The 27,993-nt window shown below is 40.7% G+C and overlaps 1 protein-coding gene across 6 annotated transcripts; it reads left to right on the forward strand.

The window, feature by feature from the left end:
* Positions 1-24: 24 nt before the first annotated feature.
* On the forward strand, positions 25-27,979 carry BIVM (basic, immunoglobulin-like variable motif containing). 6 transcript variants are annotated; one of them, XM_059995794.1, is made up of 12 exons: positions 25-379; positions 3,245-3,845; positions 10,047-10,176; positions 13,828-13,923; positions 14,217-14,321; positions 14,540-14,634; positions 21,528-21,660; positions 23,564-23,650; positions 24,599-24,695; positions 25,548-25,636; positions 26,395-26,482; positions 26,924-27,979. In XM_059995794.1, exons 2-11 carry the CDS (start codon positions 3,368-3,370, stop codon positions 26,462-26,464), a joined length of 1,380 nt encoding a protein of 459 aa, XP_059851777.1. In that variant the 5' UTR covers positions 25-379; positions 3,245-3,367; the 3' UTR covers positions 26,465-26,482; positions 26,924-27,979. The 6 variants fall into 6 exon arrangements, 5 of the variants coding, with proteins under 5 accessions (XP_059851777.1, XP_059851776.1, XP_059851778.1 ...); XM_059995793.1 differs by having other exon boundaries at positions 26,395-27,979; XR_009516786.1 differs by having other exon boundaries at positions 26-379; positions 25,548-26,482; positions 26,924-26,945.
* The last annotated feature ends 14 nt before the right edge of the window (positions 27,980-27,993 follow it).

Genomic DNA, 27,993 nt, shown 5'->3' on the forward strand with positions numbered 1-27,993 from the left:
CCAGGTTTTACCATCTCTCACTTATTTACTTTGCCGTCACCGCTTTCAGCGGACAAATAAATAGTAGCTGCCCAGTAGAGGGGCACGTGGGCCTGGAGGCACAGCTAAGATTTTTAAAAAAATTGTCACTCTGTCCCCCGCACGTGCAGAGGGCTGGTATAAAACACGATGAAAGGAAGGTGTTGTCAATGATATCTGACGATCGGTCGCCCGGCACAGCCGTCAGGGCGCTGTCCCCGCGCGCTCCGATGGGACGAGAGACGCCAGCCCCAGGGTAACCGGAGGCGCGTCGCGGGCCGACCGCTGGAAGCTGTGATCCGGGACCGGTGCCGGGCTCCGCTGCGGCCGCAGCGACCCGACCCCACCGGACAGGCCAGAGGTACATCGGGCTGTGGGCAGGGGCCGAGGTGGCCGCCGGCGACTGTGCGCTGTGCCTTCCGCCGGGCACTGGAGCGCTGCGGACCAGGCCTGCTGCCGCCCACCTGCTCTCTGCGTCGCCAACGCAGCCTGCGCGCCGGGGGGCCCTGGCCTCTCCGGTGCCCGGCGGCCATCCGAGTGGACGCCAGTGCGTGGGGACCCGTCCTCCGGGGAAGAAGTGGGGTGAAGAGCTGGGCCGCAGGGTGGCGGGAAGGGTCCAGGAGAGAAAGGACGAGTCCTCTCGGGAACAAAGCCCGATTTGGAGGGGCCGCGGGGATACCGGTGGCTGCCGCCCGGCGTCAGTCTCCACGCCACGCTCGGCAGGGCCCGGGACCGGAACGCGCGGCGGCCGTCCCCTTGCCCCTGCACGCCCGCCCGGGGCCAGCGCGGTCGCAGGAGGGGTCACGGTCAGCTCCGAAATCGTACCGGGAGCCTCCTCCTTCCCTTCCCCCCTTCTCTCGACCTTTTCAGCTGCACCCCCCAAACTCTGATGGGCCGGTGGAACCGCCAGCCAAAGCGGGCCTGGGCGGGGGTTTTCTTTACTGTTTCCTTTTCGGCAATTGTCATTAGTAATGCTATCAACCAGTGCATTCAAAAGTTCGAATCGGGGGCTCCCTCTTCTCCCGGGAGCAGTGATCTGCCCGCGTCCCATTCCCCCCCGGGCGTCCTGAGCACGCGAGCGTCCCCGGGCCCCCGGGCGGGTAGGAGGCTGACACCCCGCCGGCCTCTGCCAGTTCCCCGTCGCCGAGAACTCCGGCTTCCCGCCGGGCGGAAGGCGGGAGGAGGGGCCCGGAGGCCTAGCTGCGGGGACCCGGGGACGCGCGGCCCTCGAAGGCGCTGGGACCACCGAGCGGCGCAGGCAGGGGGCGCAGCCGCGCTCCTTCCTCTTCGCCCGCGCCGCCTCCGCACACAGCGGCTCCGCGCGGCGGGCACGGGCCTGCGCGACTGTCGCCTCCATCCTGGGGGCCTCCAGGCGCCGCGAGCTTCGCAGAGAAGGGCGGAGAGCCCTCCGCTCGCCTGCCCGGGAGCTTGGGCTCAACGCTGGCCGGAGTGCGGGAGGACCCCCGGTGTCCTTCGGAAGCCGGCGCCTCTGCCTGGGAAGGGGCTCAGGTCTGACCGCGGAAGGGGCGTGGAGGGCGTGGGGAAGGGTCTGGAGGGGAAGGACCGAGATCAGACCTAATGAGGCTTAGTGCGGCTGGCTCTCAGAAGAATATTACTTATTCTCCTTAGTAATAAAGACAATAAGTAAGTCCTCCTTAGTAAGTCCTTACCTGCCCCTGCGTCTAAGCGGCCTTCCGTGCAGAATACAGATCATGATAGTTGTCATACGTGGAAGGCTTTACTGAAGAGACTTTTTAAGATGTTTAGTTCTCTAAGCAAACTTGATGCTTAAAAATAAGGATTTAAGAATCTAACCAGAAAAGAGAGTGTAACCCAGGCCATGAACATTGGATTTACAAATGTTTATTTTACAGAGCAGTTCCTTCCAGGGACTTAAAAATCGTTACTCCAGCGGTGCATTTAAAGCTGGCCATTTTATAAAATTTCTTTTGCACAGAGTTAAACAGTACTTCTGTTGCTTGTGATATGATTTTATGAATAAATCATTAAGTCATTGAGCTTAGGTCCTGCAGTCACTTTTATTAGTAAATCTTCATACAGCATGACCTCGTTTACTGGATTAGGGAACCTCAGTTCTCACAGATGAGAGCCAGGAAGGAGAAAAAGAGTGCCCTTGGCTAGAACTCCAGCTCTTGATTGCTAAGGCCACTCCTGGTGGCCTTCTGAATCTAGGCTCCAAATCCCTGGCTTACAGTAATACCCAGCATGGTGCAGGGACTTAAGAATATCTGTTGATGAGACTTCTACAAATTGCCCTGGGGATACAGTAGGCAGGAAAACCAGACTTGCAGGAGACAGACATTCATCATGTAAACACACTAACACACAAGGTAGAATTGCACCCTGGTAAAGACCTGTGAATGAGGTACGAGTCTGTACAGGGTGACCTGGCTTGGTTGGAGGAACAAAGAAATCATCCCCCTAGAAGGTGACATTTGAGCTGACATCTGAAGGATAATGGGAATTAACTAAATAAAGGTGGAGAAGAAGGAGTAGACAGCATTCAGAGAAAGGAAAGGTGGTCCATGGGGAGAGGAGAGTGAGGTGGGGGATAGACTACATCTTATTTATCCAGTCATCTATTGATGGGCATTGGATTGTTTCCATTTTTTAGCTATTCCGAGTAGTGCTGCTATGAACATTTTGTGGACATATGTCTTCATTTCTCTTAGATATATTCCGAGGAGTGAAATTGCTGGATCATATGGTAACTCTACGTATAGTGTTTAAGGACATGTTTTTCAAAGTTACTTGACCATTTTGCATTCCCACCAGCAGTGTTTGAGGGTTCCAGTTTCTCCACATCCTGTCTGATCCTTATTGTTAATCTGTTTGATTCGAGTCACCCTGGTCAATGTGAGGTGGTACCTTATTGTGGTTTTGGTCTGCATTTCCATGATGTCTGTTGATGCTAAACATCTTTTTATGTGCTTCTTGACTATTTCTACACCGTCTTTGGAGAAATGACTATTCTGATATTTTTCCCATCTTTAAATTGAGTTACTTGTCTTTTTTATTATCCTAAAGCATCACTTTAAAATAATTTTTAACAAGACAGATGGTCAGTGATCATGACTTAAGCATATAGTAGTTGTAAAATAAATATTTATTGAATGAAGGCATATGAAACACTTAAAATATTTTTTAGTGTTTTTGTAGTGTCTAGTGGATTGTTGATCTTTCTTTCTCTTCCCTCTTTTCTTAGGAGTCCATTTTTGCAGCGCTCACGTTGTTGTAGAATGCTGTAAACAATTGTCACAGCTGTTTTTCAAGAAATAGAAAGAGTTGCAACCTCTTCCTCATAACAGAACTTTTATAGTTGCATTCAATGCCTAACGTTGCAGAAGCAGAAAGGACAAATGATTCTGGAAATGGTGAGTGCAAATCTGAGAGAAGATCTCCTGAAGAGAATCTACAAGGTGCCGTACAATCTTTCTGCACTCGTGCCTCGGGAGAACCCTTGGGTCCCAAAGGAGATGGTCATTATCCATGGAGCTGTCCAGTGACCCACACTCGGGAGAAAATTTATGCCATCTGTTCAGACTATGCCTTTCTCAACCAGGCGACCTCAATCTACAAAACTCCAAATCCAGCCCGCTCTTCTTGCCTCCCCAATAGTACCTCTTTATCTGCTGGAAATAATTCCTCAAGATACATTGGCATCCCGACCAGTACATCGGAAATCATCTACAATGAAGAAAATAGCTTGGAAAACTTATCCAACAGCCTGGGCAAGCTACCTCTTGCGTGGGAAATTGACAAATCTGAATTTGACGGAGTGACCACGAATTTGAAACACAAATCAGGTAAGGAAGGAGCCATGATGTTCTCATGTGAAAATAAGGAGAAAACAAGCAATATATCTTGTTTAAACTTGCCTTCAGACAGATTTTCTTTTTATGATACCAAACAAGGCACATGGCTATCATGTTGTTTGTTGACATAGTTAAAAAAATAACCTTGGGCGTAGGACATTTAGTTCACTAATGTGTTGCCACTGGAAACTTCAAACATAACCTTTGCATTTTGAGAGCTTTGAACAAATCTAAGAGTGCTGTAAAACACAAGTATTATAGATAAGTACTCAGTAGTTTAGTAATGGTTAATGATGTGCCTAGAATAACATACTACTTCATGGTTTTGCAGTGACATGAATCATATTTCTCAATTAAATAGCTAGTTTTGGGGCTTCCCTGGTGGCGCAGTGGTTAAGAATCCGCCTGCCAATGCAAGGGCCACGGGTTCGAGCCCTGGTCCAGGAAGATGCCACATGCCGCGGAGCAACTAAGCCCGTGCGCCACAACTACTGAGCCTGCGCTCTAGAGCCTGTGAGGCACAACTACTGAGCCCACGTGCCACAACTACTGAAGCCCGCGTGCCTAGAGCTCGTGCTCCACAACAAGAGAAGCCACTGCAATGAGAAGCCCGCGCACCGCAACCTAGAGTAGCCCCCGCTCTCGGCAACTAGAGAAAGCCCGTGTGCAGCAATGAAGACCCAACGCAGCCAAAAAAAAAAAAAAAAAAAATCTAGTTTTCTTTTTCTTTCTTTCTTTTTTTTTTTTTGCGGTATGCGGGCCTCTCACTGCCGTGGCCTCTCCCGCTGCAGAGCACAGGCTCCGGACCCGCAGGCTCAACGGCCATGGCTCACGGGCCCAGCCGCTCCGTGGCATGTGGGATCCTCCCAGACCGGGGCACGAACCTGTGTCCCCAGCATCGGCAGGCGGACTCTCAACCACTGCGCCACCAGGGAAGCCCATAGTTTTCTTTTTTACTACATAACATTTTGGCTTTTCTGTTGTTAAAAATTTTTTGAACACTCAACAGGGTCTCCAGGTACCACTGAGTAGGTTGTGCACTGCCCAGTTTAAGAGGGTGTAGTGTACAACCTTCACAATTACAATGTGGTGGTTCTGGAGCAGATACTAATGCTCTTCACTTTTTTCTTTTGAACTCACAGTAAGACAGGAATTTTGTGAGGTAGGTACTGTTGTCTTCATTTTATGGGTGAAGAAATGGAGGCATAGAGGGGATACGTTGCTTGGGCACAACTGCACAGCTACAAAGAGGCAGAAGTCAGGTGTGTACTTTACTTCTAGGCTTCTCTGATCGTTTTGTAAAACCTCTGTCTACTCATTCATTTGCCAAATCAACTGGTTTTACAGAATGTTATGTAAATTTGTAATTCTCGCGGTGTCCGGGGATTTTACTTTGTATCTCTATTTGTGCGTGATCGGTCTATGATTTTTTTTTCATAATGTCTGTGCAGGTCTCCTAAGACATGTTTGGAAGTATTCTCTCTTCCTGTTTTTTGAGGGGTTTTCAGAGGGGTATTAAAAATCTCTAATTATGATTATGGAGTTGTCTTGATTCCCATCAATTCTGTCAAAGTTTAGTTTGTCCGTTTCATCTACGTTATCAAGGTGTTGACGTAAAGTTGTTTCTAACAGTCTGTTTTCTCCCTCTAACACCTGTACGGTCTTTAGTGATAACTCCTTTTTCATACCCGATGCTGGTAGTTTATGTTCTTTTTTTCCTACCTGGGTGTTTATCAGTTTTGTTTGTCTTTTGCAAATAATCAGCTTTAGCTTGCTAATTTTCTGAATTGTCTGTTTTCTATTTCATTGATTTATGATCTTTATTATTTCATTCCTCCTACTTACTTTGGGTTTATTTGTTCTGCATTTTCTAACCTCTTGATTCAAGACTTTTCTACTGAAGTATTTAATGCTCTAAATTGCTCACTCAGTACTGTTTTAGCTGCAGTCCACAAATTTTAACACACTTTATTTTTATTGTCATTTAATTTGAAGTATTTTCTAATTTCCTTTGTTATTTCTTCTTTGATACATGATTGTTTAGAAGTATGCTATGTTATCTCCAGGTATTTAGGGTTTTTCTAAGTACTGATTTCTAATTTAGTTCCAGAGGACATATGACCTCAGTCTTGTTTTATTTTTTAATTGAAGTATAGTTAATTTACAATGTGGTGTTAGTTTCAGATGTACAGCACAGTGATTCATATATATATATATATATATATATATATATATAAAATCTGAATATATATATATATATATATATATATATTCTTTTTCAGATTCTTTTCCCTTATAGGTCATTACAAAGTATTGGGTATAGCTCCCTGTGCTAAGCTCACAGTCTTTTTAAATGTACTGAGACTTGTTTCCCGAGGCAGCATATGGTCTCTGTTGCTGAATGTTCCCCGTGCACCTGAAAAGAAGGTGCATTCTGGAGTTGTGGGGTGTCGTGTTCTAAAGATATTTACTGGATCAAAGTGTTTGAAAATGTTGCTCATATTTTCTATGTTGCTACTTAAGTTTTGTCTTGTTCTAACAATTGCTGAAAAGTGATTAAAGTCTTAAAGTCGTAAAGTGTTAAAAGTCTCCAACTATGATTGTGGAGCTGTCTTTTCTCCATTTAATTGTGTTGATTTTTGTTTCATGTAATCTGAAGCCTTGTTATAAGGTGCACATGCATTTATGATTTTTATTTCTTCTTGATGAATTAACCCTTTTCTCATTATGAAACATCCCACATTATTCCTGGCAATATTTCTTGTTCTGAAAGCTACTTTGTTTGATATTAATATAGCTATTCCAGCTTTCTTTTGACTAATGTTTGCATGGTCTATCTTTTTCCGTCTGTTTATTTTCTTTTTTTAGAAATTTATTTATTATTTTTGACTGTGTTGGATCTTCGTTGCTGCACGTGGGCTTTCTCTAGTTGCGGTGAGCGGGGGCTACTCTTCGTTGCAGTGCACAGGCTTCTCATTGCGGTGGTTTCTCTTGTGAAGCACGGGCTCTAGGCACGTGGGCTTAAGTAGTTGTGGCTCGTGGGCTCAGTAGTTGTGACTCGCGGGCTCTAGAGCGCAGGCTCGGTAGTTGTGGCTCACGGGCCTAGCTGCTCCGTGGCATGTGGGATCTTCCCGGACCAGGGCTTGAACCCATGTCCCCTGCATTGGCAGGCGGATTCTTAACCCCTGCGCCACCAGGGAAGCCCTGTCCATTTATTTTCAAACCGTGTCTTTTTATATTTAAAGTTTGTCTCTTAAAGATAGCTGTCAAGTATATTCAGTGAATTGTTTATTTCAGATATTGTTTACTTTAGTTCTAGAATTTACATTTAAAAAAATAGTTTCTTGGGTTTGCTATCTTTTCATTCATTGCTAGAGCACCTTGTCCATCTCATAGAGCATAGTTATAATACCCACTTTAAAATCTTAAGCTGCTGGTCATGTCAGAGTTGGTCTTATCTTTTTTCTTGAGAATGTGTCACATATTTCAGTTTTCTCACATGTTCAGTACTTTTGGATTGTATTCAGGATGGTGGAAATGTTATGGTGATTTTGGATTCTGATATAGTCCCCCAAAGAGTGTTTTATTTGTTTGTTTGTTTTTAAAATTTTAGCAGCAATTAATTTGGTTGGACTAAAGCTGCAAATTCTGTCCTCTGAGGACATCTCAAATCTCAGTTCAATTCTTTTAGCCTTAGCTGTACTGTTTGGGCTCTGCTCTGTGCATGCACAGTTCAAGAGTCAGCCTAAGATTTGGGTCAAATTTGGCTTCTTCCCTTCTCTGGCCCGATTTCTGGGATCCCCCCAACCTCACGTTCTAATGACGGTAATTGCCTGGAACTCTGTCCTGTGGTTATTTAAGTCAAAAAGATGGTGAGTATTCTAATTGTATTTGCTATCCTGGTACCTTTCTCTAAAAGCCAGTCTGGTGGATGTGTGTGTGTGTGTGTGTGTGTGTGTGTGTGTGTGTGTGTGTGTGTGTGTGTATTTTTGGTTTGGGAGCTAAATGGGTATGTTGTAAGCAGGGTGAGGGATGGAAGAAGGAATATCGCAATAACAAGGGGCAGTGGACAATCGTTAGTGGAGTTGACATGATGGGGAGATAGAAATGTTCAGGCATTGCTCTTTTATGCTCCCCTCTCAAATGTGGCTTCCACTTTGACAGAGCTTCCTTCCTCAAATTGACTGGAATTTTGCCTGTGGGACCAGCTCTCTCTTTGGCAGTGTGGAGATGTCATGAAGGATGTTCATATAGACCATATATACTTTTTTTTATCCCAGGGTTCATGGGAGTAAGCTAGGAGAGAACAGAGGGCAGGCTCAGGTGAGTCTTTGAGGACTGCAGGTGGGTACAGATGACCCTATGAGCTGCTGAGGTCACAGGTTACCGTGCTTCATTAGCCACTAAAAATCTAAGTGGCTGGAAAACTCCTTAGGGAATTAAGTCACGATTGGACAGTGAAGACATCTCAAGGAATGGTGGAAAGTAGATTTTCCATCTTCTCACCCACTAAGATTTATTTTATTAGTGAAAGAAATTTGTCAGAATGAGATTTTGCTCATGTTTGCCAGGGGTTGTTCAGCTCTGGGAGAAACTGTGCGTTTCTGTGAAGACTTAGGAAGAATAACTAAAGGGAAGGGGGAAAAATCCTTGTTTCTTGATTTTTCTAGTGTTCAATATTACGCCATTTTACAAAAATTAGAGAAATTCCCTGTGTAACAACAGTTTCTGAGGTCCAGCTGGGTTTTTTAAAATGTATTTTTAAAAGTTGGAGTATAGTTGATTTACTATGTCATGCTAGTTTCAGGTGTACAGCACAGTGATTCAGTTATACATATGTGTGTATATATATATTTTTTTTCAGATTCTTTTCCCTTAATAAGTTATTACAAAATATTAAATATAGTTCTATGTGCTATACAGTAAGTCCTTGTTGGTTCCAGCTGGTTTTAGGCGCTAAATTGTTTCACTGTAGAATGAATAAAATGGATCCTTTTCCATGTTTGTTTTCTAGGCATATATCTATATAATCTATGTTTTATAATTTATGACTAACTCATAAAAATGAAATATTAGCTTTTATTTAATTTTTGTAACAGATTTATTTTGTTTAAAATATGATATGTGTGAGAGACTTTAAAGTGCACGTAGCTATCTGAAATGTTAATGGTGTTTTAGTGAAATGAGGCTTGGAGTTTATTTAATAATATTTTAATTTATATAATTTTTTGACTGGGCGATCAATTAGATGGAAATAAAAAAGTATAAAAATTAAAGAGTGTAAAGTCTCACTTTCATTTTTGCCTCCCCTTTTGTGTGGCTCCCAATTTCCCCTCCCCCTGTGTCTTTTGGAGAATGTGTGGTGTGTGTGTGTGTGTGCACGTGCCCACACATGTGTACATACTTGCACGCAGAAAGGAGACTTTGTTTTCCATTCTGGCTCCTGGTGCTAAAGTTGCATTTTAATAATGTACTTATGTGCATCATTCTTTTTATTTTTATTTTTTTTTGCGGTACGCGGACCTCTCACTGTTGTGGCCTCTCCCGTTGCGGAGCACAGGCTCCGGACGCGCAGGCTCAGCGGCCATGGCTCACGGGCCCAGCCGCTCCGCGGCATGTGGGATCTTTCCAGACCGGGGCACGAACCCGTGTCCCCTGCATCGGCAGGCGGACTCTCAACCACTGCGCCACCAGGGAAGCCCATGTGCATCATTCTTAATCCATTTTGTGGTCTCTGTAGGCCTGGAATTATTTTTAAATATCACATCATCGGATTACTGGATCTACTGCTTTTACTTTCTCAACAGAGTTACATTAATGTGGCTTTATTGTTTTATAGAAAGGTTTCATTTTCTGGAAAGTGGTCTAGTTAAATATTTTACTGTTGGTAATTTTATTTTCTAGATGTGGCAAAACATTTTGTGATTGATTATTTTACTAGCTAAGTAACTAGCTCAGAAATTGGAATATAAGAACCTGATAGGAAATAACATTCATGGTTGTTTAAATGTGTTTTTATTCTCTCTGCCTCTCTTTAAGGCAGGGATGTATTCTTGAAGGTACATGTATTTCTTCAATATGTTTGCAAATAGCATTTTCAGACCTAGTTACTTTTATATTTTGTTACATAATTAATTGTATTGCCTTGGCATCTTACTTCATTTGACTTCATTTTATACTCTTGTATTCTAGGCAATGGAAAGAAGCAAATTTCCAAGAAAAAAACTTCAGACAAGAAAGGAAGAAGACATCAAAGGGAGTGGCCTCAGTATTCTCCTCTTGAAGATATTAAGCAGCGGAAAGTATTAGACCTCAGACGATGGTAATCTCTAAAAATTGACCTTTTTTCTTTACCTAACCACAGTACCATTGTCATACCTAATGACGTTAACAATATTTCCTTCACATCTCATTTCCAGGCTAAATTCAGATTTCCCAGAATTTTCCAAAAATGTCTTCACACTTGGTTGTTCAGAGTGGGACCCACCGTGAACCACATATTGTGTTTGCTTGTTGTGGCCCATAAATCTCTTCTGAACTAGAACATTCCCCATCTGATTCTTCCCCAATCTGTCTGATTTCTTTCCTGCTGGTGGTCTAAATTACTCATATAATCTCAGTCCTTATAAACCGGAAGTTAGATATAAAGACTTGATAAGATTCTGGTTGAACATTTTGGGCAAGAATACTGCCTAGGTGGCCCTGTGGCCTTCATCCTGATATCCCATCAGAAGGTACATGGTGTCTGGTCATCTGATATTAGAGATCCTAAGAGTGATTACTGGATTAAGGAGGTGGCAACAGCCTTAGCCCACATTGTCAAGTTCCCTTTTTTCTTCTGGAACCACCAAGTAATCAGTGGGGTGATGGTGTCATTGGGTTAACATCTAGGTAACCATCAACGTTTCACCTCGTGGTTTCAGCCAGACCCATTGATGACCCCTGCCTGAATCCTATTATAAAATGGTGCAATTTCAAAATTCTATCATTTCTTCTGCCTTTACTAACTGGAATTCTTTTAACAAGAAGATCTTTCACTTACCAACCAGGGCCATTTGGTGACCTTAACGTACAGTTCCTATTCTAAAGAAAAAGATGTTTAATTTGTGATAGCTTTTAAATATTACTGATCTATAATTTGAGGTTTTAAAAATTCTTTTGTGTGAGGCTTTAGAAATATTAGATTTTTTTCACTTATTTAATAAATATTGGACCATTTACTGTGGGCTGAGAATACAGAGATGTACAACATGGTTGTTTGTTCTCCAATCTAGTTGAGAACAGTGGAAAATGTAAAATATCTCAGGAAATTTGTCAGATGATGGGTGGGAATAAACAACCAACTTGAGAGGCGGTAATGATCACTGAAAGGCTTCACTGAGGAGCTGGGTCTTAAGAGAGGAAATCTGAGGGGATGGAGGGTCTAAAGGTCTTTGAACAGATGGTGGGAAAGTGTCTGGCAGGTTGGTAATGAAGAGTAGATCAGCCTGTCTGGAGCGAGGCTCAGAGAAGCTAAGAAACTTACTCAGCGTCACATAGCAAATACACAGGTGTGATATTGAAACTGAAGAGAGTTGGACTCCAAAGTCCATGTTCTTTCTTTCTTTCTTTTTTTTAAATTAATTAATTTTTGGCTGTGTTGGGTCTTCACTGCTGCACGCAGGCTTTCTCTAGTTGTGGTGAGCGGGGGCTGCTCTTTGTTGCAGTGCGCGGGCTTCTCATTGCAGCGGCTTCTCTTGTTGCAGAGCACAAGCTCTAGGCACGCGGGCTTCAGTAGTTGTGGCACATGGGCTCAGTAGTTGTGGCTCATGGGCTGTAGAGCGCAGGCTCAGTAGTTGTGGGCACAGGCTTAGTTGCTCTGCTGCATGTGGGATCTTCCTGGAGCAGGGCTTGAACCCGTGTCCCCTGCATCGGCAGGCGGATTCTTAACCACTGCGCCACCAGGGAAGTTCCCATGTTCTTTCTTTGTAACACACGTCACGATCTAGTTCTTGGATATCAGGCTAAGGATTTAGATTTTTTTTTCTGGAGTAGAGATAAGCCATTGATGATTTCTTAACAAAAGGATATTTTACAAAGATAAATTGTTAGTATCAATAGTTAGTATGTAGAGTGTATTGGAGAAGAGACACAAATCAAAAACATTAATTTCAGTTTTTTTGGAGTGAGGCTTTGTGCATTTTGCTCTGAATCCCTTAGACTTAAGATTTGTTATAACCACATATATGAGTAATTATATTTAATAGTATAATATGTGAGGACATAAAGACTTGGATGAGGAAGGACAGATAGGAGAAATAACCGAGGGGGAAAAATTACCAGGATCACAAGCTTATTTCCCAGAGTATATTACAAGATTAGAGATTGAATGGAAAGACCCACAGAAGATAGTAGAATGTCGGTAAAAGTTTTGAACTGGTCATGAATAAGACCAGTAAACAATTTTGGGTTGATGAAAAAATGTGAAAAATCTTATAAGTGCCTAGGGTTGATCCCAAGGATTTGTGAAGAAGTGTTTCAGATGGAAGAGGGAGATTGAAATATGACAGAGTAAGGTCTTTTTACTCCACTCCTTCCCTCAAACCCATGTAAACAATAACAGCAAAATGAAAAATGTGGAAACCTCTATCTTCCATGAAGCAAAGAAATAGCATCATCCCCAAACCATAGGCTCTAATATATTTTTCAAATCCTGTGCATTCTGGACTAACAGAAAGGAGACGCCAAGAACTCACAGATTACTGCTGGCCTCAAACAATGCAGGTTTCTTTAAAGTTCATGGATGACCCCAAACTGTTTGGTGACTCTTTGGTTAGATCTAAGGGTATGAGCTGTTGATTCAGTGGGGAAGAATCTGAGTTCTTTGTGGAGATCCAGATTAGCACTACAGAAATGCAGAGAAGGTTGCAGAAGGAAACATTGTGCTGATTGCCACCAAGGTTCCAGCTTATCCCCTAGATACCAGCCAAGGACACTTTCTCTAGTGAATTACAGGGAAGGTGGTGATTGCAGGAGGGCAACACAGGCCACACACTTCCTGATTTCAAAACACATTACAAAGCTACAGTAACTAAGACAGTGTGGTACTGGCATAAAGACAGGCATATAGACCAGTGGAACAGAATAGAGATCAGAAATAGACATTCATGTAAACAGGCAAATAATCTTCTGCAAGGGTGCTCAGACCACAGGATGAGGAAGGCACTGTCTCTTCAGAAGATGGTGCTGGGAAAAGTGGATACCCACATGTGAAAGAATGAGGGATACCTTAAAAGACCTCTTAAAAGGTATTTTAAGACCTTTTCTTCACATCATACACAAAAAATAACTCAAAATTGATTAAAGACATAAATGTAGGACCTAAAACTATAAAACTCCTAGAAGAAAACATAGGGGAAAAGCTTCATGACATTGGATTTGGCAGTGATGTCTGGGGTATGATGCCAAAAGCACAGGTAACAAAAGAAAAAATAAACCAATGGGACTACATCAAACTTAAACACTTCTGTGCGTCAAAGGAAATAATCAACAAAGTGAAAAGGCAACCTACAAGGTGGGAGAAAACATTTGCAGATCACATATCTGATAAGGGGTTAATATCCAGACTGTATAAAGAACTACAACTGAAGTTGCAAATAATCATATGTGTAGCTCAACTAAGAGTTTACATCGAAATTTTAATTGTTGGTGTCTAAATTTATATATCTTTAATTTTTTTCCATTGGCTTGGGTAACATCCACTTTAACTAATAGTTAGTCATACTTAGCCATCATTCTTAAAATATATCATTTATTGTCATTATGCATTTATAATGTGTTGAATAAATATGAAAATAAATGAATAAAGATTTTACATTGGTGGTTTAAATGATCAAAGTTTTCATTATGTAACACACTCAGTTGCCATGAGTGTTCTATTTCTGTATGCATATTTTGTATTCATTCAAGTGAAAACAGTCTTTTATTTTCTCAGGTACTGCATAAGCCGACCACAGTATAAGACTTCTTGTGGTATCTCCTCATTAATTTCTTGTTGGAATTTCTTATATAGCACAATGGGAGCTGGAAAGTAAGTATGTTAATTTAGTGGTATCCCTGAACTCCAAATTCAAAAGTTATTTGGTGTTGCTTTTTCTATAATGGAAGATTTTTAAGAACAGATTTTTCATAAATTGGGGAAAAACTGCCGTATTTTGTTTTAAGCCTTTTAGCTAAAAATATGTGCCTGCATTATTTTTGATAAAATAAAAATGAAAAATACTACTAAAATTGTTTGCAAATCAGACAGACACAGTACACTGAGACAGGTTATATTTGCATATGATTGGAACTGTGAAATGAAAGGCAATATTTCTTTCGTAGTCTTCCAGCTATCACCCAAGAAGAAGCTTTACATATTTTGGGTTTTCAACCCCCGTTTGAGGATATTAGGTTCGGCCCTTTCACTGGAAATACGACACTTATGAGGTACGAAGCCCTCGCTTAGAAGCAATACCTTATTTCTAGTTCTGCAAAATAATAATGCTGTAGATGTGCATTGATAGTAAACCATGCATCCAGCTGTTTGGGCCCAACCTCTGGTAGATATGCCAGACTTGGGCTCTGCCCGAATTTCTCTGGAATTGGAATAGTGCCTTCTTTCTTATGGAACTGTTGCTATGAGTGAGTCTTCTTGTTATTTTCAGATGGTTTAGACAAATTAACGACCACTTCCACGTAAAAGGATGCTCGTATGTTCTATATAAGCCTCATGGGAAGAATAAAACAGCTGGAGAAACTGGTAAGTAAACATATAGAAGATTTACACACACACACACACACACACACACACACACACGCTTTAGGATCCATCTTGAAGATTGGTTTTGATTCATGGCACATGATGTAAATCCAAAATACAGTCTATCACTCTTTATCCAAGGGGAAACCATAATAGATAATAGTAATATATAGGCCACTTTTCAATATACAGTTCAATATTTTAACTCTTTTCATCTTTGCATGAAAAACTTTTAAAGATTCAAGGCATGTCATAAACACTACTTTAACACATTGTATTGTGTGGGTCCATGGTGTTCGTGTGTGTGTGTGTGTGTGTGTGTGTGTGCGCGCATGTGCTTACTTGCCTGCTACTAAAACCCTTTCAGGAAGCGGCATGGAATTTGCAGTTCCTCTTCCTAAAAGGGAATGCAAGGATTTTAGAATATTTGATGTCAGACCTGCATAATAACATATAACAACAGGACAATGGACTATGAAAGGGACAAAGTTCTATTTTAGAAGGGTCTTGATTATAACAGAGAGTTTTGGAGTCGATCCTAAGGATTGTTTTAGTTATGTGCTAGTTAAATAATTTGAATTATTTGACAATTTCCATTTTTAAAATTTCACAGTCATCTTTTTCTTTTTCTTTTTTTTTTTTTGCGGTACGCGGGCCTCTCACTGTTGTGGCCTCTCCCGTTGCGGAGCACAGGCTCCGGACACGCAGGCTTCGGACGCGCAGGCTCAGCGGCCATGGCTCACGGACCCAGCCGCTCCGCGGCATGTGGGACCGGGGCACGAACCCGCGTCCCCTGTGTTGGCAGGCGGACTCTCAACCACTGCGCGACCAGGGAAGCCCCTTCACAGTCATCTTTTGACTTTACAATCAGAAACCTACAATACAGTGTTAAGGAAAATTTTAAAGAAAATTTTATTCTGATACTTGAAAATTTTATTCTGACGCTTGTTAAAAGGGTAAGGAAGACTTTACTGAAGACTGTTGTAACGCAGAACTGGGATATGGGAGAGAGATCTGGCTCAACCCTGCATACAACAAAGACAGCTGGGAATTTGTAGCCAACTCCCAAAGTGAGCGGTTCCGTGGATGGAAAGTTATTAAGAGGAGACATCAAGGTGGGGCTGTGGAGAATCTTGCTAAATTGGCCTAACAGGATTCTTATAACAGGCAGGCCAAGGGTGAAGGGTGAGGACCTTCATCAGGTATTCAGGGTGGGGGGATTCTCTCTAAACTGATTTCAGCAGGAATTTTGCTAAAACTGGATTCAGCAAGGATGGACGCAGAAGCCCAAGATCCCAGCCTAGCTGAGGAGAGGGCTCAGAGATGCCTAACTGAAGTTTGGTCAAGCAGGGAGTCTGTCAGCAGAGAGGGTATATGGTTTATCAAAATCAAGGAGTGAACAAAGAATAGGGTATATTTCTGTTGACCTTTAGCAGGTCTATCAAGTTGGTTGTGAGTCAGGCAAACTTGGAGTTCATATGTTGGTTTCTGCACATACTGGTTTTGTGACCTTGAACAAGGCACGTAAACACTCACTTACTGAGCCACCCCATGGGGTCACTGTGAAGATAAAAGGAGACATATTTGTAATACACTTGACACCTTGCTTGACACAGAGTAAGGACTCAATAAATGTTAGCTTTTATTCTTCCTAACTGAACTCTGTGCATTTGCAGGGGGGTCTGTCTTCGTGGGAAGCGCGGCTTTATATGGTGTGTAATTTTTTTTGTTTGTTTCCAGTGAGGCTGTCAATACTATCTCTCTCCGTAATTGATCAGGCAATTAGAAACTAAGAAAGAATATACTTTCCAACATACCTCAGTGTTTTTCCTTCGAGTAATAGGATAAACAAGCTCTTCTCTCCCCTCACCCCCTCTTTTTTGGGAGGGGAAAGGAATGGTTGCTGTAATTTCTTTAAATAAATTTCAATACTATATTTTCCCAGTTTGATTCCTGTGTTCATCGTCCCCATTACAACCCTTCACTCCTCGCTGTCTCTTTGTCTATGTGTGTTTCCTGAAGGATATTTGATCTGCTTCCCCCTTGGAATATTCTTGTCTTCCGCTTCAAGAATCAGTGGTCCCTTGCAAGCCCTGCCTTATCTCTGATGCTCGGATTTCTCTTAATTCCTGTAGTTCTGATTGTTTGCATCTGTTGTTTAGCATTTGGAGTGTGCAGCCTTATATTACATTGCATCTTTTTAACGTGTATGCCCATCTCCTTGACTGTAGGGAGTGCCCTCAATAGCCCTTTGATGCCCTCTGACCTTGCACGTGTGACCCTGGGACTTCTGATTGTGTTCAGAGTTGGGAGAGTATTTATTGCCTGTGTCAAGCAGAAGTCTTTTCTGTTCCCTCTCATTGTAGAAGAAAGAGTTGTAGAGATAGGCTTTTCTCATTTGTCTCTGGGATATTCAGTAGTGAAAACCATTGCTAGTTGATAGTGTGCATTAAAAAAAATACTTTGTATCTTTTGTTGTTGTTGTTTAGATGTTTTTTAAGGAATATCAGGCCTGTTTCCCACAACAGGCTTTAAGTTTTCCTGGGGACTACGCTTCTTTCGTAACTCCCTATTTGCTGATTGACATGCTTATTTCCAGTGGGCCTTCAGGAAATGTAAACTGAGCTCACTCCTGGAATAAAGACAGAATTAACAGATTTGACTATGAATATGAGTTGAAGTATTTTCTTTAGAGATGTAATTACTCATAATAAAAATTTGTGCCAGAAGTTGCCAATGTTAGCTCCAAACTATTGGTTCACTTATTATTCACTTCCTATTATTGTATTATTATTATTTTATTATTATTATTTGAGTAACTTCAAACTGTTGGTTCACTTAGCTACCAAGGATGTCTAGATTCATTTGTTTTTAATACCTAGCTTGAAAATTACACTAATATTCACGTATTTCATTTTTATTCTTCTGGTAGATATTGTAACTTCTTATATTCGCTTAGCCAAGAATATCTACCTCTGCCCTATCCTGACATAACTCATGTATACCCACACCCTGGCCATTGCTACCAGTTAACTACAGTGTCTTAATGCATCTTGGGTGGACTGTGCGTTCATATTCTGTTTTCCTCGTCCTCTGGTTTTCTCCAGTTCATATTAGACACCAGGCTGGATAAATTTTTTCGACGTGTGGTGCTAATATCCCTTTTTACTTTGGGAGCTCTCTCGTGCTTGCTTAAAGCGTAAACTCCTTATCGTCATTCCAGGCAAGAACAGATTGGTCTTTCCCTGCTGTCCTCCACGTACCAGTTGGATTTAAAAGATGTCAAGGGAGTAGGAGCCTTGCAGGATGATACTGTGTTGCTGGGTTACAGAATCTGGTCCTTGTCTTTGAGGGTATACAAATACATCCCAATGAGTTCTTTTAGAGTTCTCTGGAGTTCTTCTATAGATGATAAGGCTTTACAAAACTGACTTGTACTCAACAAGCTCAAAAAATGTTAGAATGTTAATATATTAACTGAGAGTGAGAAATACACTATCAAAAGCACCAGGATTCTCTCGGCCGCTCAGGACATATACTGTTCTTCACAGTACAGCAGGCTGGATAATTCTAGTTGGTTCTGCTTTCTCTACACCATGCACATCATGGCTGTGCGTTTGGTAGTGGTTGCTTTGTCTCTTAAGTTTCAGATTTTTCGATATACTCTGGTCTAGACGCAACATCGTTCTGAATTTAGCTTCCATCTGTAACACATTTATATGTCTTCTCCTAAATAGAATCACTTTCTTGGATGACTAGCTTAATGTATTAAATATTGTCTTTACTGTCTTTTATTTCAGAGGGTGATCTTTTTCTGACCTTATCCTGAAATTCTGGGGGCTGCCCTACTGTAGGCCTCTCCACACTATCGTGCCCTACATTCTGAACTGGGCTACACGCTGTTCCCTGATTCCATCCCTCCCCTGCAGTGGTTTTGTTTTCTCCTCATGCTCTTTCCTCTGTCTGGATTGTTGAAATGCTGCCACTTGATTATGTTCTGTCTTGGATGCCACCCCCTTCTTGGTTCCTCAAACCTGATGTGCGCTTTCTCCTTTGAATTACACCCTTTTTTTGTGGCACTGTCCTTTTCCACCCTATACCAAAGTTACTTGTTTTACGAGGGCAGCTTGAGGTACTGTGCATTCCTTATCTTTTGTTTCCCTATGGTTGCTGTTGTAGTTAGTAGATGCTCATAATTTACTTCCTGAGTTGAGTTAAATGAAATTTTCCTCTTAATCTTAGACCAGTGACTCTCAAAATGTGGCCCCTGGATGAATATCATCATCACCTGATAACTTGTTAGACACGCAAATTCTTGGTCCCCACCCCAGACCTACTGCGTCAGTTACCGAGGGGGTAGGTACCAGCAATCTGTTATTTAACAAGCCCTTTGTGCTCTAGTTTGAGAACTACTGCTGTAGTCTTTCTAAAGAGATGCTATTCAGCTTCTTTATAAAGAGTGTGGTCTTCCATTGATAGGAAATTCAGATAGGAATTTCCTTCCATTGATAGGAAATTCAGATAGGAATTTCCTTCCATTGATAGGAAATTCAGTGCGCAAATTTCAATCTGTGCTCAATTGAGTTTGCCTCGGGCTGGTGGGGGGCAAGGGGTGGGCACCTAGATTCCCTATACCTCCTCTTTGGCCACAGCAACTCTGCTTTGATCCCTGTTATGGACTGGGCTGGCATGTAAATTTCCCTTGCAGAAGGGATTCCATCTCAAAATATGTTTGAAAATTATTGATCTAAATTAGAGGTCTGCAAACAACAGCCCATGAGCCGGCAGCCCATTTTGTGAATAAAGTTTTATTGGCACAGAGACATATCCATTTGCTTACACATGGCCTTTGGCTGCTTTTGTCTGTGGCTGCTTTCAGCTACAGTGGCAGAGTTGAGTAGTGTGCATGTGCCCATGTGCCCATGTGCATGTGCCCATGATCCACAAACCTCCAACATTTACTAACTGGCCCTTTAGGAAAAAGTTCGCTGATTCCTAATCTAAATCCATCAGAATGTTGTCATGTAACCCTGAAGTAAGAAGAAGAAACATTCTTGAGGAGCATGATAATTACGCCAAAGAAGAAACACCACCTCTGTCCTCTAGAAAACTAGGACTTGGTCATAGAGTATTTGTAGCAGATGAAATACTGTGAATATTAATGAGAGCAAATGTTCATAACTATCTCATTTGCCCCTGAATATATTCTGGTATATTTATGTGACTACTATTCATAATCACAGTAACCAGCTGTTTCGTGTTACATTTGACTTAAGGAGGAAAGTGTGAAATACTTAAAAATTTAGGAAGTTACAATAAAGTTCTTTCATTAAAAAGTTTTAGTTATTTCGGATAACTTTTTACTTGGCATTTTCACAATTTTAAAAAGATTTCAAGAGTTCTTTCTAAACCACTTATGTGTATAAACATCTTTAGTATTTACTGAATTTATGAGGAGTCTAAATCTATTTACATTCACTTACTATCCTGAAACATCTCTACAATCAAGTTCAACTACGGAAATGAAATATTGACCATCTTCTGAATTTTAGGTCTTATCATTCTTCATTTAGAGCTGCCCTTGGATGTCAGTTTTTAACTCATCTGGGGAAATTAACCCCAAACAGCAGAAAGACCTATTTATCCTTATGAAATAGAGATTTTAGTAGAACAGATTGCCTTGTGTGCAGGTATGCTCTGGCGGTATGCCATGAAGTAAATATCTGTGGGGAAGGCCGAGCTGAAACCTTGGAGAAAGAGTTAAAGACAGAAATATTACTGTCTCCTTGGAACTCACAAATTGTGTGTATCTGCAGAAGTTGGGGCGGGGTCCCGCCTCCTTGGCTCTTCTGCAGCCGTTGACCTGCCATTTTTGGTCTTCAGCTATTTCAGTGGCCAGAAAGTCAATCAGAAAAACCATAACTTGCAAGCTTTCATCGACTTAAACCATTTTTAGGATTTCCAGTTTTAATGGGCTATTTGTTCATGAATAATTTAGTGTCTTCCAGGAGATGCAAGTTAATGAAACCTCAGTTAATGGCTTCAAGTATTTAGTGCTGGTGAAAACTCGTTTCTTATGGTAATACTTTTGAAATTACTTCATAAGTAATATATGCAGCCATGGGAAATATACAAGGAGAAGCAGTTATTAAGAGGATGCTGTGGTACTACCAGCCTGTCTCTTAAGATGTTCTTATCACTTGGCTTGTGAAAGTCTTTCCTCTGGTTTGTGTGACTTCTGTAGAAGGGATTGAAGTGTGTGTTAGTGGGGAAAAGTTTTCATTTTTGGAACTTGTTTGGAGTTTATATTTATCCATATACCTCAGTGGTCTTCAGATTTGGATGTCCGCATTATGGCAGCTGCAAGGTGATCATTGTGGTACGGGAAGAATGTATTAGAATGTTTATATTTTAATCTAATTAAAAATGTCTACTTTTTGTGTATCTTTTATAAAGACATATTAGTACAGTAGTGTATGTACAAAGCTTATTAAACAAACATGCTTATAATGGGCATGCTTACTCAGAAATTTCAAGTGACAGATGTGTACAACCAGAGGAGTTGAGACAATTGCTATATACACTAGGTATTAGGTTTTACATGGTAATTAAATTTTGTAGACAAGCATGTATGCTATTTGAAGGTTTGGATAAGCAAGGACTTTCAGCTTTTTAGTTTGCTATTCAGGTTGCCTGAATTTCAGTCTAAAGGGTAAAACTGAAATCCATTAATTATTTTTTAACCTTTAGATAGCTTTTCATTGTTTTTCCCCAGCAACGTCCATGTGTTCCAAGTAATATCTTTTCTGTCTTTGAGTCCTTAACTAGTTGTTTGTATAAAGCATAGAGAGTGCTTTATGGTCCCTCAGTTGGTTTGTTTTTGTTTTTTGTAGCTTCTGGGGCCTTGTCGAAATTAACTCATGGATTGAAAGATGAATCGTTAGCTTATATCTACCATTGTCAAAATCATTATTTCTGTCCAATTGGCTTTGAAGCAACCCCTGTTAAAGCTAATAAAGCATTCAGGTAAGCATTTCTGTATTTCATGTGGATACTCCACCAGGAAAATATATTGTAGAAAGCATTTAAGAAATATTTGGTTGATTAGACATTGGAAGACTTCATGATTTGCTTTCCTTACATCAACTGAGACTAGTCTTTTAAACATAGTAGCTTAATCTTCTGCAGAATTGTTTGGTTAATTGTGCTTTTACATTATCCACTTAGATACTATTGTTAGAGTCATGAAAAGAGAAAGCCATTTGAAAAATCACTTTTATGTTTATTATAAAATGGCTGCAAAGGACTTTACATATTATGTCTCAGTGATCTCATCCAGGATCCCACAGGGAAAATGTACTGTGGAATCTAGTGCCAAGAAGACTGTTGCAACTGAGTACATTAAAAAGCATTTCGTTCCTTGTGGTGAATACATGAAATTTATCAGGGTTCCCCTTTTGTCCTGGCTACCAGGAAGCCTGCAGCCAATTTTTATTTCTAATATCAGGAACCATGTTACCCTAATGGTTATATTTGTTCCTTTGTTGATCCAAAGTTTCTATTTTATTAACTATGTATGTCTACTTCCAGGTAAACTTGTATTGTTTTAGAAGAGAGAGCCTGTAAATAAGAGAGGGTGGCTGAATGTTAATACTTTTTTTCCTCCTTAGCAAGTTTTCTTTTTGATGGGTTGAGATAATGCCAGGGTGGTTGAAAGCAGAGGAAGAAGTGTCCTATTTGAGAATGTTGAAAACAGAAGCCATGAGTACTCTGGGTAGAAGTGTTGATTGTTAAGCACAGTTATCCTCACCCAGCTGAGTTCTGGTTTGTTCTATCTGGGTGGGTGGCATTGGTGAATGAGAAGGAGAACAGGCAGCATTGCTTTCTCAGCGAGGGCTGAAGGTCAGGCTGGGAGAACGTGGCTTGGTCATCTGGGGTAGGATGTGTTCTTTGAGGCTGGAGGCCATGTGGCCTTTGGGTGGGGAAGCTGGACGTTGTATTTTTGTGAACGAGAAGCAAGAGAAAAACCACGGTGTCTCTCCAGATGCTGAAGTGTCCTATTCATCTCTCTGGCTGTGGGGTTTATTGTGGTTTTTTTCTATAGTTTGATCCTGCAACTTCACCTTACTCCAGACACCTGTCAAATGTAAAACGTGAAGTAGGTACTCCTACTTGGCCCCCTTTAGAGGAGAGCTCTTCACCTCTGCCTGAACCTAAGAACCACCTGAGATGCTTTTACAGCTGTGTAAATACTTCCCTGTGCTCCACCCTACACCTACTTGAATTAGAGTTTCCAGGGGTGGGGTTAGGGTGTCAGTATGTTTAAAAGTTCTACAGGTGTATTGCTGCTTTAGGGTTTTATTTTTAGGATGCCTTTTGAAACTTTTTGAATGCAAACTGAAAGAAGAAGTGTAGCTTAAGGGTACTGGTGGGTAGCATGCTAGGATTTTTTTTTTTTTCCTCCTAAATGCTGAGAGGTGGATTTTTAGCCCTATATTTTGTAAGAGGGGATCTAAACCTAAATTTTTTTTTTTCTGTATGCGGGCCTCTCACTGTTGTGGCCTCTCCCATTGTGGAGCACAGGCTCCGGATGCGCAGGCTCAGCGGCCATGGCTCAGGGGCCCAGCAGCTCCGCCGCATGTGGGATCTTCCCGGACCGGGGCACGAACCCGTGTCCCCTGCATCGGCAAGCGGACTCTCAACCACTGCGCCACCAGGGAAGCCCTCTAAACCTAAATTTAATTTATGCTTTCTCTTTAATGGCCTTCAGATATTTGTTCAAGCCTAAACTCCAATATCTATTCTAGTGTTGGTGACTGCTATCTAGGCATAAACTTCAGTGTATCTTTTATCAGTATATAATTAAAGCAGTATTTTCAAGGAGGTGAATGACTTTATGAAGCTTACTGTGAATGTATTTTTTATTTAGCAGGGGCCCCCTCTCACCACAAGAAGTAGAATATTGGATCTTAATTGGAGAATCAAGTAGAAAACATCCTGCTATTCACTGCAAAAAGTATGTTAACTCCTTCCTTCTCCCCCCTTTTTTCAATTTCTGCTAAAAAGCCTGTTGGAATTTTGATTAGAGTAGAATCTACAGAATCCATAGTTTAGTTTGGGGAGAATTACATCTGAACAATATGGAGTCTTCCCATTATGAACAGAGACTCTATCTCCGCTTAATTAGAGCTTTAACTTCTTTCAGCAATGTTTTGTATTTTTAGCATAGAGTTTTATATGTATTCTGTTAAAATTTTCCCTAAGTGTGTATATTTTTTGATGCTATTGTAAATTTATTTAATTGAAGTATAGTTGATTTACAATGTTGTGTTAGTTTTGGGTGTACTGCAAAATGATTCAGTTATATATATATATTTTTTTTTCAGATTATTTCCCATTATAGGTTATTACAAGATATTAAATATTATTCTTGCAAATTGATTTTTAAAACATTTCATTTCCCAATTATTTTCTGTTAGTGTACAAAAATACAATGGATTTTTCTATATAGGCCTTAAATCTTGCATCTTTACCAAATTCACTTATTGGTTTTAGTAATAGTTTTGCAATCCAAAGCAGTTACAAATTGCTTTGGATTTTCTATACAATCAATCATGTTGTTTGTGAGTAAAGACATATTAATTTATACATCTCTTGAAAATGTACTTGACTCCAATTAAAAAGGAAATATCGAATGTTTCTATGTTACCCTGCAGGATGTCAGCTAACAGGCTGATATATAGTTATTTCATATGCAGAGTAACCGTTTTTAACCTTGGCAATAGTTGGATAAACAGAACTGTCATAAAAACAAGGATTTATGAAAGCTTATTGGATGCAACAATCCTGTGATAAGAGAATTATTGCCACGGTGCTTTTGTAGCAAATTGCTCATGTGAAAAGTTCCATTACAATAGTATTTTGAACTTAAAGAAAACCGTGCTTTATCCTTCCTTAACAATAGGTGGGCGGATATTGTTACTGATCTAAACACTCAAAATCCAGAATATCTAGATATCCGGCACTTAGAGAGGGGGCTGCAGTATCGAAAAACAAAGAAGGTAAGAACACCACTGTATTTCGAAGTATTTTTCAACTGGCCAAAATGCAGTTATTTTACCCAGTACTCTAAGTTGTAAATAACAGAAACCCAGTTCAGACCATTTTAGACAGAAAAGTGAAAATTACTTTAAGGACACAGGGGTATCTTTAAAAGGAAAGGTTAAGAAGTCTAGCCTGGATTCAGGGGGAACTGGTACCACGCAAGAGAATGTTAGCAGGGGCCAGGGAGCTAGTCTGTCTTATTCTCTTGGGAGTTGTGTTGTTCTTAGCTGTCTATTTGTCTATTTACTTCCTGAAGATCGTCTTTCAACTTAGGTCTCCCTTTCAGATGAACGGTCGAGATTAAGACTGGCATGCCTCCAGCCCAGTTCTGTAGACTTGGCCCAGCTTGGGTCAGGTGTTCACTCCCAGGGCGATTAACTGTGGCCATGGGGCAGAACCATGTGGACCAACAAGGCTGCTGGGGGTGGTTCTCAGGGAATTGTATGTTCTGTGGATTGAGTAGACATCCCATCCATATTATCCTACTATCATATGAAGAATGCGTAGGAGGGAGAGGAAGAGGAATGATCTTGGTGTTTGGAGTAGTCAACTTGGGCGGGTACAGCGTGTGTGAGTGGTAGACAGGCATATGGGGGGAAGGGGTTTTGCCTCCTGTGGGCATTGTTATATTTTTGTAAAGGCAGCTGGTCAGGAAAGATGCAGGATAATGTGATCTGATTATGAATCAAAGGATCAGCACTGTTTTGATGCAGGTGAAGGGGGAAAAATAAGGGAATTCATGGGAACCCACATGTTAGTATAATTAATTTCCTATCATTTTCTGAACCCAACATTTTTTTTTTCCTCAGGTTGGAGGAAATTTGCATTGCATCATAGCATTCCAGAGACTTAACTGGCAAAGATTTGGCCTTTGGAACTTTCCATTTGGAACCATTAGGCAAGAATCACAACCTTCAACACATGCCCAGGGAATTGCCAAATCTGAGAGTGAGGACAATATCTCCAAGAAGCAGCATGGGCGTCTGGGCCGGTCTTTTAGCGCTAGTTTCCATCAGGACTTGACATGGAAAAAGATGTCAAGTATCCATGAGAGAAGGAACAGTGGTTACCAGGGTTACAGTGATTACGATGGGAATGACTGACCATGCTGCGTACTGACGACTTGTGTTATTCACGCAGCTGGTCTATACAGGACTGCATTAAGGCAGTGCAAGATTTTAAGTCTGTATTAAATAGGAACATATCTTGTGGTACAACACATAACCTTGTAGTTTCTCCAGTAAATAAGCTTGTATATGATTATGATGGGTGATTTCCGGTATATAAACAGATAAGCACAGAGTTTTTTTGTCCTTTTAAAAGTTAAGAGTATATAAACATTCTGGGCAGTTTCACAAAGTCCAATAAAATTACACATAAACAAATCAGACACAATTTCACTCAATAGCATCACGATTTGAAATACTTAAGCATGAAGTGATTTCTTATGACTTGACCCCCAGATATTTGTTGCAGTTTTGTTCCCAAGCTCAAAATGTAAGGTACTAAGTATCTGCCCCCCAAAATTGGGGCTGCTGATTTCTAGTTTTTCTCTAGCGGTTAAAGCTCATTTAAAATGACTTAGTGAGTCTAGAAATTATTTTACTTGTAGTGGTATCTTGCCTGCCTCATTTTTTTCCTGATCAACTTTCTCAGGATTCTCAATAAAGAGGCAAAAGAGAAAAGACTCAAGATACTGATCTTTTCTATTGGTGCAGATGGGTGACTTAGTGCATCGATTCAGGTACTCTTGACTTTCTTGGTATGTTACTGTCAAATGCTGACAAGAACTTTAGGTCTTGAAAGACTCATAAGTCTACAATAAACCTTGCTTTAGGGGTAGAGTAAAAGAACAAGTGGCATCTGAAGTTTCTATACCCAAGGTAACCTGTGAGATGAGATCTGATATTTGACTGGTCCCCCAGTATGGCGTCATATGTTGATAACAGAATTAAGGACGCGTTAGGAATACCCCATCACTCAGAGGGCAACTATCCGTATTCCAGACTCTGAGCTCTTTCCTTTTTAAAAACATGTAGACAATTAGCTGCTTGAAGTGAGTGTGAAATAGTTCAGAAAGTGTGGATTTCATGTATTTAAGCTCCTCTCCAGTTGCTGTCAGTTTTTCTTCTGCTGCCAACCTGTGACTCACAAACAACTAGGATCTCTTGTTCTTTCATTTCAGGGGCTGTTCTGGGACTCAAATCAGTAACTTGATTATTACAAGGTGCTGAATATGTTGGTAACCACATCGTAATACACCTCAAGGAGAAGGTTCAGATTTTTATTTTTAAAAATATTTTCATTTTCTTCTCTTTTGAATTTTATATCCATTTATCCACTCAGACATGCCTAGCCTACAGAAGGGGATATATATTATGAAATAGGCATTTTTCTGAAGAGAATATTTTGCTTGAAATGCAAAGGACTGAAAGATTTGTAGGTTGTTGATTTTGTTACTTCATACTGGAACTTTTAAGAAGTTTTCATCAATAAAGTTTTGTTTTCTACTTTTAATCATGAGAATGTTTTGAACCTTTGTTTTAAGAAGGGAGTACCCTTATAATCTTGTTTGAAGTACATGACAGTTTCTCAATTCTGTGTAAGTAGTATAAGAAACATCTTCTGTCTGACTTTTATAATCAGTGAGACAATATGCATATATCTATAATTTTAGATTTTTGTTTAGACTTTATAAGAGGAAATAGAAAACTTAATTCTTTAGCTTGAACCAAATTAAACTGTAATTTTTGTAGGTCAAATACGGTTGAATATCAGCAATTGCATATAGTTCAGCCAAATATTTCAGAGAAGAGATTGGTAAAGAAAGGAGATGAATGCAACATAAAATAGAGAATATAGTGACATCTAGGAAAAGAGGATGAGTTTATACGTATTGCTTATTGGCATAATCAACTTTTATAAATGTCTTAATATATCCAATCACTTAGTAACTTGGCTTACAAGTTTGGCATTTATCAAGAGCACACTGAGACTTACAGGGACTGCTTTTCCAGAATGTGTAAGCAAGTGACTGCACCTTTCTCTTTCAAGATGAGTAACATTCCTGTCATATTTAATTTCTTGGTCAATTTTTCTTAGAAGTCTGCATAGAAGCAATGAAAGTTCATATTACTGGCTCTCCACTAACTAGCTGTATCACCTTGGGCGAGTTGAGATTATTTTTCCTGTGCATATTTCCTCATTGGTAAAAGGGGGATAATAGTATCTATTTTATGAATTGTTTTGAAGAAT

The sequence above is a fragment of the Delphinus delphis genome, chromosome 18, assembly GCF_949987515.2.
Source record: "Delphinus delphis chromosome 18, mDelDel1.2, whole genome shotgun sequence".
Taxonomy (NCBI): domain Eukaryota; kingdom Metazoa; phylum Chordata; class Mammalia; order Artiodactyla; family Delphinidae; genus Delphinus; species Delphinus delphis.

Coding starts and splice junctions, on each gene's coding strand:
- BIVM (XM_059995791.1), top strand. CDS start 3,368: ATGCCTAACGTTGCAGAAGCAGAAAGGACAAATGATTCTGGAAATGGT. Junction 3,846..10,046: donor GAATTTGAAACACAAATCAG/GTAAGGAAGGAG, acceptor CTTGTATTCTAG/GCAATGGAAAGAAGCAAATT. Junction 21,661..23,563: donor AAAGCTAATAAAGCATTCAG/GTAAGCATTTCT, acceptor TTTTTTATTTAG/CAGGGGCCCCCTCTCACCAC.